The sequence below is a fragment of the Nicotiana tabacum genome, chromosome 16 (genome assembly GCF_000715075.1).
Source record: "Nicotiana tabacum cultivar K326 chromosome 16, ASM71507v2, whole genome shotgun sequence".
Taxonomy (NCBI): Eukaryota; Viridiplantae; Streptophyta; class Magnoliopsida; order Solanales; family Solanaceae; genus Nicotiana; species Nicotiana tabacum.
In genome coordinates this window covers 104,071,038-104,081,711 of record NC_134095.1, presented here as the reverse complement: position 1 = coordinate 104,081,711, position 10,674 = coordinate 104,071,038, and the positions used below count along the sequence as shown (strand labels likewise).

The window sequence follows — 10,674 nt, the reverse complement described above, 5'->3', positions numbered from 1 at the left end:
AATGCGGACAAGTTTAAATTGTGGTACTTCGGATGCATGAAGGGAAAGAACGGGGTGGGTATTTTGGTGGATAGAGAGCCCAGGAAGTTAGTGGTAGAGGTTAGGCGGGTGAATGACAGATTAATGGCGATTAAGTTAGTAGTTGGAGGGAGCACTCTGAATGTCGGTACCGCTTACGCGCCGTAAGCGGGCCTGGACGGGGATGTTAAGAGGCACTTCTGGGAGGGGTTGGATGAGGTGGTACGAGGTATCCACCTACGGAAAGGTTATTTATAGAAGGGTATTTCAATGGTCATATTGGGTCATCTACTGGGGGTTATGGCGAGGTGCACAGTGGCTTCGGCTTTGGGGATAAGAACGGATGAGGCACTTCACTGTTGCATTTCGCTAGGGCTTTTGAGTTGGTGATCGTGGGAGGACCATTTGGTTACTTTTCAGAGTATGGTGGCTAAGACTCAGATTGATTATATCCTCCTCAGGAGGTGTGCTAGGGGGTTGTGCGTGGATTGTAAGGTGATCCCAAGTGAGTACCTCATGACTCAACAAAGGCTCCTGGTGATGGATGTTGGTATCATGATAAAGAGGAAGAATAGGTTCGTACGGGGTCAACCGAGGATCAGGTGGGGTGATTTGACTAAGGATATTGCATAGGATTTGGAGGGGCGGTTGATGGTTGTGGGTGCTTGGAAGAGTGGTAGGGATGCTAGCGCTATGTGGATGACGACGACAGACTATATAAAAGAGGCAACGAAAGAGGTATTAGGGGTCTCGAAGAGCTATTATAGAGGGCTCAGAGGCGACTGGTAGTGGAATGACGGGGTCAAAGGTAAAATGGAAGCAAAGAAAGCGACGTACCTTTCGTTAGTGAAGAGCACTGACGAGGAGCAGAGGAGAGAGAACATAGTAAGGTATAAGAAAGCTAGGAAGAAGGAGAAATTAGCGGCCACTAAGGCTAAAAATGTTGCGTTTGGTCGGTTGTATGAGGAACTAGGGGGTAAAGGTGGGGACAAGAAGTTATTTCGGCTGGCCAAAGCAAGAGAGAGGAAGGCTCGTGGCCTGGATCAAGTGACGTGCATCAAAGACGAGGAAGGTAAGGTGTTGACGGAGGAGTCCAAAATTAAGCATAGATGGAAGACGTACTTTCATAAACTTTTGAATGAAGTGGAGGGCGGTAACATCATGCAAGGGGAGTTGGGGCACTCCGAGAGTCTCCGAGACTTTAGGTATTACAGGCGTATTAATATGGAGGAGGTAGTGGGAGTTGTGTGTAAGATGAGTCAGGGCAAAACGACTGGACCAAATGACATTCCAGTAAAATTTTGGAGGTATGTGGGTAGAGAAGGATTTGAGTGGCTGACTGAGTTGTTTAATATTATTTTCAGGACTAAGACAATATCAGATGAGTGGAGATATAGCATGATGATTCCACTGTAAGAACAAAGGTGATATCCAAAATAGTAACAACTATTGGGGCATCAAGTTATTAAGCCATACCATTAAAGTTTGGGAGATGGTGGTGGAAGGGAGGGTAAGGAAGGTGGTGTCTATTTCTGAAAACCAGTTTGGGTTCATGCCGAGACATTCCACTACTAAAGCTATCCACCTTATCAGGAGGTTGGTGGAACAGTACAAGGATAGGAAGAGGGATTTGCACATGGTGTTTATTGACCTAGAGAAGGCATACGACAAGGTCCCTCTTGACATTCTTTGGAGATGCCTGGAGGTGAAAGAGGTGTCGGTCTCGTACATTAGATCGATAAAGGTTATGTATGATGGAGCTAAGACTTGGGTCAAGACCGTGGTAGGTGACTAAAAGCTTTTTCCAGTGGTTATGGGGTTACACCAAGGATCTGCGCTTAGCCAGTTTTTATTTGCCCTGGCAATAGACGCCCTGACAAATCATATTCAAAGGGAGTTTCCATGGTGTATGTTGTTCGCTGATGATATAGTTCTCATTGATGAGACGTGAGGCAGCATTAATGAGAGACTGGAGGTTTGAAGGCATGCCCTGGAGTCCAAAGGTTTCAAGTTGAGTAGGACTAACACGGAGTATTTGGAGTGTAAGTTCCGCAGCGTGATGGGGGAAGCGGACATAGTAGTGAGGCTCGACTCACAAGTCATCCCCAAGAGAGAAAGTTTAAAGTACCTAGGGTCAATCATCCAGGGAGATAGGGAGATCGACGAGGATGGCACGCATCATATTGGGGTGGGGTGGATGAAATGGCGGTTAGCGTCTGGAGTCTTGTGTGATAAGAAGGTGCCACCGAAACTCAAAGGTAAGTTTTACAGGGCGGTGGTTAGATTGGCTTTGTTGTATGGGGTTGAGTGTTGGCCATTGAAGAATTCACATATCCAGAAGATGAAAGTAGCCAAAATGAGGATGTTGAGATGGATGTGTGGGCATACTAAACTGGATAAGAATAAGGAATGAAGATATTCGGGAGACGGTGTGTGTTGCTCCCATGGACGACAAGATGCGGGAAGCGAGGCTTAGGTTGTTCGGGCACATGCAGAGAAGAACCATAGATGTCCCAGTTAGGAGGTGTGAGCGGTGGACTTTGGTAGGTAGAAGAAGAGGTAGAGGGAGGCCTAAGAAGTGTTGGGGCAAGGTGATCAGGTAGGACATGGCACATCTTTAGATTTCTGAGGACATGGCTCTTGGTAGGACCGTGTGGATGTCGAGCATTAGAGTTATAGCCTAGGGGGTAGTCGAGAGTTTTTCCCTCTTTTACCGGGTAGTCTAATAGAATTTTGTCTAGGTCTATTAGTGGTATATGTTGTGTTCACATTATTTTGTTGTTTTGCATAGTTTTGTGTTATTGCCCTTTCACTTATTTGTTGTCTCTTACAGTTTTGTTATTATCTTTCTGGCTTCTTTTGTTGTTACAGGTCTTTTCTTTTCTGATATTATTGTCTCTTGTGTTGAGCCGAGAGTCTTCCGGAAACAGCCTCTCTACCTTTCAGGGGTAGAGTAAGGTCTGCGTACATTCTACTCTCCCCAGACCTCACTAGTGAGATTTTACTGGGTATATTGTTGTTATTGAAATAATATTCATATTTAGTCACCAAAGTAGCGGATGATCTAGCTAAACATTAAAACAACCTAGATATTTTTGAAAGCTAAATGACTATCATGTATCCCTTTATTTTTGTTTTAACGCCGTATGAAATGATGTTGAGGTACTATGTATGTTAAACATATCAACTACGAAAGAAATAGCGACAAATCACTTTTTTCATAGCTAAACAGTAAAAATTCGTCGCTAATTATTGATTATCAAAAACTTCTATTTTCTATGAGATGAGTATATGTTTAACATGATGAATTAATTCTAACATAATTCTTTCTATAATAAATAAAATTTTGATTATCTAACGTTAAGGTCTTGGAAACTTAAAAGTGTAAATTCACAATTAACATCAAAATTTTAAATATTAGTTTATCTAAAATTTGTGAAAACTTCGGTGTTTCAACACTATGTTACCTTTTGTGATGCTGGAAAGAGTTTATTTTATATTGGTAAAGAAAAGGAAGTACATCCTAAATATTAGGCAAAAATTTGTAGGTATCGTGGAAATAAATAAAAGAAGCTTAAAATAATTCCAAGTAAAACTTAATTTAGTAATCCAATGACTTTACTATAAGCACCCAAATTAATAAGTGAAATGTTCAATAATTGTAAGTAATTATTAGCCGGATGTCTTTTTAGAGTATTATATTGTATTTAAATAAGGAAAGAATATAAGTAAAACCTTACTCCGTATTATAGTAAAATTTTGAAATCCTAAAAATTAGGAAATAATTAATGTCCATAGTTTTAGGAAAATAACTTAAATTACAACTTTGTCCAATGTAAATCTATTTCTAAAGTGTAAAAAAGGCGAAAGGTATTTTATTAAGGGCCTTCATGCTTTTAATATAGTATAAATATAGATGAAATATTTGGTTTATGTGTGTCTGTTTTCACATGTAAATTTATTCTTTTTCTTTCATTTTTTCTCAAAATCTACTCCAACCATTTCTCGTTTTTTTTTCCATCCTTTTTCAAATAGTTAACAGGGACATAGAGGATGCACTAATGAGCGATGACAGTCGACACCTAGGGAACTATTTGTTTCCGATTTGTAAATTTATGATTCGAATCGTGACCTCTTGCCCATTGAACCTTTGTCTTTGAGAAAGGCTTATGTAGATAATACACATGCCCAGCACTTGATACGTAACGGATTACACAAATGACAAACAAAAGAAATTATCAGTTAAGAAATATCAACATGGGCAACTCATAGAGAACCACAGCATGCATTGCTCTCTTCACCGGGGGCGGGGACACCTTATGTGATGACCAAAAAAGGTCATCACTCGGGTTTAAAGTGAATTCTGCGTTTCGAGGACTTAAAAACCTCTTTTAGCATCATCTTGATTTGCGTGTAAAATTCGGACGAGTGGCCGGAAAGCCTATATGTGAAAATATGTGAAAAATAATAAATTTTTACTATAAAATGAATTAATTTGATTTCGGTCAACGTTTTGGGTAAACGGACCCGGACCCATGATTTGACGGTCCCAGAGGGTCCGTAGGAAAATATGGGACTTGGGTGTATGCCCGGAATCGAATTCCGATATCCCAAGCCCGAGAAATGAATTTTTGAAGAAATTTATTTTCTGAAATTGTGTCTAAGGGTTGGAAATGAATTTTGATTAGAGCATGTTGGTATCGGACCCGTATTTTGGTTCCGGCGCACGGTACAGGTCTTATATATGATTTAAGATAATTCTGTGAAGTTTGGTAAGAAACGGAATCCGTTTGACGTGATTCGGGCCTTAAATGCAAATTTGATGTTTAAAGAAGTTTTGAGAAATCTCATTGATCTTGAGGTTTAATTCGATATTCATGATGTTATTTTGGTGATTTGAATACACGAATAAGTCCTTAGGATGTTTTTGAGGTTGTGTGTATATTTGGTTTGGAGCCCCGAGGGCTCGGGTGAGTTTTGGATAGGCCACGGGGTGCATTTTGCACTTAGAAAAATTGCAGAAATTTTGATGGTATGATCAGGCCTGCAGGCTTCGCATTTGCGAAGCCTGGCTCGCAAATGCGAGGTCTTGGTCGCAAATGCGAACCAGCCCAGGCCTGCCTTATCTCGCAAACGCGAGCTATGTTTCGCAAATGCGACGTATGCTGGGAAGGCTTGAAGTCGCAAATGCGACTTATTGTTCGCAAATGCGAAAAGCCCAGATTTCCTAAGGGTTCGCAAATGCGAGCTTCCCTTCGCAATTTCTAAGCCAGCAGAGGTCGGGGTTCGCAATTGCGAACCCCTATTCGCAATTCCCACATCTGAGACCTGCAACTTTTATACTTAGACGATTTTAAACTCATTTTTATGCATTCAAATCGATTCATTTGATGTTTATTGATGTAATTAAGTAACTTGTGACTAGATACGAGCGAATTGGTGGTGGAATCAAGAGGTAAAGCTATAATTGAATCGTGAATTATGTTCGTGGTATCGAGGTAAGTGTTTGGTCTAACCTTAGCTGAGGGATTAGGAGTTGAGTCCTATTTGCTATGTGGTAATTGTTGAGTACGGCGTATAGGCATGGTGACGAGTATCTATACGTTGGTGTCTAGCATGCCCGTGAGTCTTTATATTGTGATTATCCTGACTTCGTTGTATCTTTCATGCCTTAGTGGTGGTTTCTATTTGTGGTATAGAATTTGTGGAAGGAATTGTGATCAATGAACCTTGAGGAGAGTTGGCTCAAGTTGTATAACGAATTGTGAAAGTATAAGTGATAATTGAACCTCCAAAGCATTGACTCGAGTAGTGAAGTGAATAGTGAAGCAAAAGTGAGAAAGAGAGGAGATCATTATGGTGTCACCCTTGCCGGGCTATTGTTGATTTATTTGTTATCTCCCTTGCCGGGATGTTGATGTTATTGATGTTGTTCCCTTGCCGGGATTAAATTGTTGTTCCCTTGTCATGATTTTTATTGCAACTTCATTTGTTCCCTTGCCCTATTGTTTGTGATTGTTGTTTGGGCGAGGAAGAGAGTTAAAGCCCGAAGGGTGATGTCATGCATTGTTTTTTTCGTGAGGAAAGAGTGTAAAACATGAAGGATGATGTTGTGTATGATTGTGAGGAAAGAGTGTAAAGCACGAAGGTGATGCCCTGCCGCACGATGTACCATTCCGTGCCGATTATATTGATTATATGGTGAGGAAAGAGAGTAAAAGAACGAAGGGTGATACCGTGTACATTTTTATTATATGATTGCTTTGGTGAGGACGAGAGTAAAAGCACGAAGGGTGATGCCATGCATTTGTTGATTTCTGATTCTTTGTTGATATCCGATTTATATTGTTCCTTTCATTACTTGATGTCTTTCTATTCGAAATTGTTATCTCCCTCACAACATGCTCCCTCTCCCATATTGACTGGTTATTTCTGTATTTCTTTTTCGCTGTATATATTTGAACTGCACAGGTTTATTTGGTAGTCTGGTCCTAGCCTCGTCACTACTTCACCGAGGTTAGGCTAAACACTTACCAGCACATGGGGTTGGTTGTGCTGATACTACACTCTGCACTATGTGCAGATCCCGGAGCAGCTTTTGGACCGTAGTGTGGAAGCTACCTTCAGTCCACCCGGAGATCCAAGGTAGATTGCAGGCGTCCGTAAGCTTTGGCGTCTCCCTCTATCCCTATTTCCTGTTTCATCTTCCTTCTATTCAAAAACAGTGTACTGTTATTTCGTCAGACTTTGTATGTAGCAATCTTAGACAGTCTGTGATACTGTGACACCAGGTTTTGGGTGGTTAAGGCTTAAGTATTTGTATTAGATACAGTTTTAATATATTTTATTGTTGTCTTCCACGTAAATTTTAATTTCCACTGTTATCGCATTATCACTTTATATTCGTTATAAAGAAATAATCGGTTAATGAAGTAATTAGATCAAAGGTTTGGCTTGCCTAACTCACACTAGCAGGCATCATCATGACTCCTAATGGTGGGAAATCCGGGTCGTGACAAGTTGGTATCAAGCACTAGGTTACATGGGTCTCACAGTTCACAGACAAGCTTAGTAGAGTCTGAGGGATCGGTATGGAGACATCTCTATTTATCCCCAGAGGCTACAGAGTTAGGAAAAACTTCACATTTATTCTCTCCTGCTGTGCGGTTTGGTTTCTCAATGCTAATTGAATTTCTACTCTATTCTTTCGCATATGGCGGAAACACGCGCTTCCTCATCCACTGACCAACAGCCCGAGCCCCCAGCAACAGCTCCCACGAGGGGCAGAGGACGAGACCGAGGTTATGCTAGAGGCTGAGGTAGGGGTAGAGCTCAGCCTTGAGCAGTAGCACAAGCAGCGGAGCCTCAGGTTGACTTTGATGATGAGGTTCCGACCCCAGCAGTTCCGGTGGGCCCCGCTCAGGTCCCAGAGGGGTTTATTGCTACCCCAGTTCTTCAGGATGCTCTGGTCCATCTAGTGGGCCTCATGGAGAGTGTCACCCGAGCAGGCTTGCTTCCTGTAGCACCAACTGTCTCTCAGGCTAGAGGAGGAGCCCAGACTCCTGCTACTCGCACTCCGTAGCAAGTAGCTCCCCAGATTCAGACTCCAGTGATTCAGCCAGTTGGAGCAGTTCAGCTGGGTGTGGTAGCTCAGACCAGTGATGGAGCAGCTATGTCTGTCGATGCTTTGTGGAGGTTGGATAGGTTCACCAAGCTCTTCACTACTACTTTCAGCGGTGCATCTACTGAGGATCCCCAGGATTATCTAGACAGCTATCATGAGGTTCTCAGGAACATGGGGATAATTGAGACCAATGGGGTCGATTTTGCTACTTTTCGCTTGTCTGGATCTTCCAAGACTTGGTGGAGGGATTTTTTTTAGCTAGACCAGCCGGATCGCTAGCCTTGACTTGGGAGCAATTTACGCAGCTATTTCTAGAGATGTTTCTCCCCATCGCTCAGAGAGAGGCCTATCGAAAGTAGTTTGAGCGCCTCCAGCAAGGTTCTATGACTGTTACCTAGTATGAGACCATATTCATCAACTTGGCTCGTCATGCTCTTATCATACTTCCCACCAAGAGAGATAGAGAGGGTGAGGAAGTTCATTGATAGACTTATTCAACCGATTCATCTTCAGATGGCTAGGGAGGCAGGGAGTGAGATATCTTTCCAAGAGGCGGCCAATATGGCCAGGAGAGTGGAGATGGTTTTGTCACAGGGAGGTAGTTATGAGTCGGACAAGAGGCCCCGTCATTCAGGCCAATTCAGTGGCACCTCGTCTGGAGGTAGGGATTCATATGGTAGAGGCCATACTCCTAGGCCTTTTCAGTCAGCACTTCAGGTTTCTCACGGTACTTCAGGTGGCTGTGGTCCTCAGATGCAGTATTCTGATCAGTAGTCCTACAGTGCACCACCTCCTTCTATCAGCACACCGCCGCTTTAGAGTTTTCGAGGTGGTCATTCAGGTCGTCAGGGCCAGCAGTCTCAGCAGTCGAGGGCTTGCTACACATGTGGTGATATGGGTCACATTGCTAGGTTTTGCCCTCGAGCACCGAGTAGCTCTCAGTATCAGGGTTCCCATGCCATGGTTTAGGCATCAGGAGTCCTACTGCACGCCCAGCCAGCTAGAGGTGGAGGTAGAGGTATTAGAGGTGGAGCTCAGGCCGCTAGAGGTGGAGGCCAGCCAGCAGCAGGCGATCCCAGAGATGTAGTTCAAGGTAGTGCGGCCCAGCCCTGATGTTATGCTCTTCCAGCCAGGCCCGAGGCTGAGGCTTCAGATGCATTTATTATAGGTACGGTTCTGGTTTGTGATAGAGATGCTTCAGTGTTATTTGATCCAGGGTCTACGTACTCATATGTGTCATCTTATTTTGCACCGTATTTGGTCATGCCTAGTGATTCATTGAGTGTTCCTGTATATGTGTCTACACCGGCGAGTGATTTTATTGTGGTAGATCGAGTCCATCGCTCTTGTATAGTTGTGATTGGGGGTCTTGAGGCTCACATAGATTTACTTCTTCTGGACATGGTTGATTTCGATGTCATATTGGGGATGAACTGGTTATGACCTTACCACGCTATCTTGGACTGTCATGCCAAGACTGTGACCTTAGCTTTATCGGGTTTGCCTCGTTTAGAGTGGAGAGGGACTCCTAGTCATTCTACTTGTAGTGTTATCTCTTATGTGAAGGCTCGGCATATGGTCGAGAAGGAGCGTTTGGCCTATTTGGCATATGTTCGTGATTCTAGCACCTGAGGTTCCTTCTATTGATTCTGTGCCTGTTGTTCGTGAGTTTCCTGAGGTTTTTCCTTCAGACCTGCCGGGTATGCCACCCAATAGGGATATTGACTTTTGCATTGATTTGGCTCCGGGCACTCAGCCCATTTCTATTCCACCGTATCGTATGGCCCCGCCGGAGTTGAAAGAGTTGAGGGAACAGTTGCAAGACTTGCTTGAGAAGGGTTTCATTAGGCTGAGTGTTTCGCCTTGGGGTGCGCCAGTGTTGTTTGTTAAGAAGAAGGATGGATCGATGAGAATGTGTATTGATTACCAGCCGTTGAACAAGGTTACAATCAAGAATAAGTATCCATTGCTGAGGATTGATGATTTGTTTGATCATCTTCAGGGTGACAAGGTATTTTCGAAGATTGACTTGAGATGTGGCTACCATCAGTTGAGGATTAGGCATCCAATGTCCCTAAGACAGCTTTCTGCACTCGGTACGGGCATTATGAGTTCTTGGTCATGTCATTCGGGTTGACAAATGCCCCAGCAACTTTTATGGATCTAATGAACCGAGTGTTCAGGCCTTACTTGGATTCTTTTGTGATAGTCTTAATAGATGATATTTTTATTTATTCCCGCAGCCGGGAGGAGCACGAGCATCATCTTAGAGTGGTTCTTTAGACCTTGAGGGATTGTCAGTTATATGCTAAGTTCTCGAAGTGTGAGTTATGGTTGAGTTCAGTTGCATTCTTGGGTCATGTCGTATCACCAGAGGATATTCAGGTTGATCCGAAGAAGATTGAGGCAGTCAAAAATGGGCCTAGACCAGCATAAGCTACAGAGATTCGGAGTTTCTTGGGATTGGCAGGCTACTATCGTCGGTTCGTAGAGGGGTTTTCATCCATCACAGCCCCGATGACCAGGTTGACCCAGAAGGGTGCCCAGTTCAGATGGTCAGACGAGTGTGAGGCGAGCTTTTAGAAGCTCAAGACAGCCCTGACTACGACACCGGTGTTGGTTTTTCCCACAGGTTCAGGGCCTTACACAGTTTATTGTGATGCATCTCGTATTGGACATGGTGCAGTGTCAATGCAGGATGACACTCATTGCCTATGCTTCGCGGCAGTTGAAGATTCATGAGAAGAACTATCTGGTTCATGATTTGGAGTTGGCAGCCATTGTTCACGTGTTGAAGATTTGGAGGCATTATCTATTTTGTCAGTTCAGTTGAACCTGCTTTGTCGCAAAAAATAATTATTTTCATCAGATAATCATAAAAGAAGACAATATTATAAGACTTGAACCCACTTGACACAAATGGAAGTTGTAATGCAGTGGCAAAGAGGATTCATAATGGGTGCAGAGGTGAGAAGTTTGTTGCATTTTTTAAAGGGTGTGAATGGGTAATGGAAGAGGCACCTTTTGGATTG

The 10,674-nt window shown here is 43.2% G+C and overlaps 1 protein-coding gene across 1 annotated transcript; it reads left to right on the top strand.

The window, feature by feature from the left end:
• The first annotated feature begins 831 nt into the window (after positions 1 to 831).
• On the top strand, positions 832 to 1,434 carry LOC142170345 (uncharacterized). The gene is made up of 2 exons (XM_075232238.1): positions 832 to 1,325; positions 1,383 to 1,434. Exons 1-2 carry the CDS (start codon positions 832 to 834, stop codon positions 1,432 to 1,434), a joined length of 546 nt encoding a protein of 181 aa, XP_075088339.1.
• Positions 1,435 to 10,674: the final 9,240 nt, after the last annotated feature.

Coding starts and splice junctions, on each gene's coding strand:
- LOC142170345 (XM_075232238.1), top strand. CDS start 832: ATGGAAGCAAAGAAAGCGACGTACCTTTCGTTAGTGAAGAGCACTGAC. Junction 1,326..1,382: donor ATTCCAGTAAAATTTTGGAG/GTATGTGGGTAG, acceptor TATTATTTTCAG/GACTAAGACAATATCAGATG.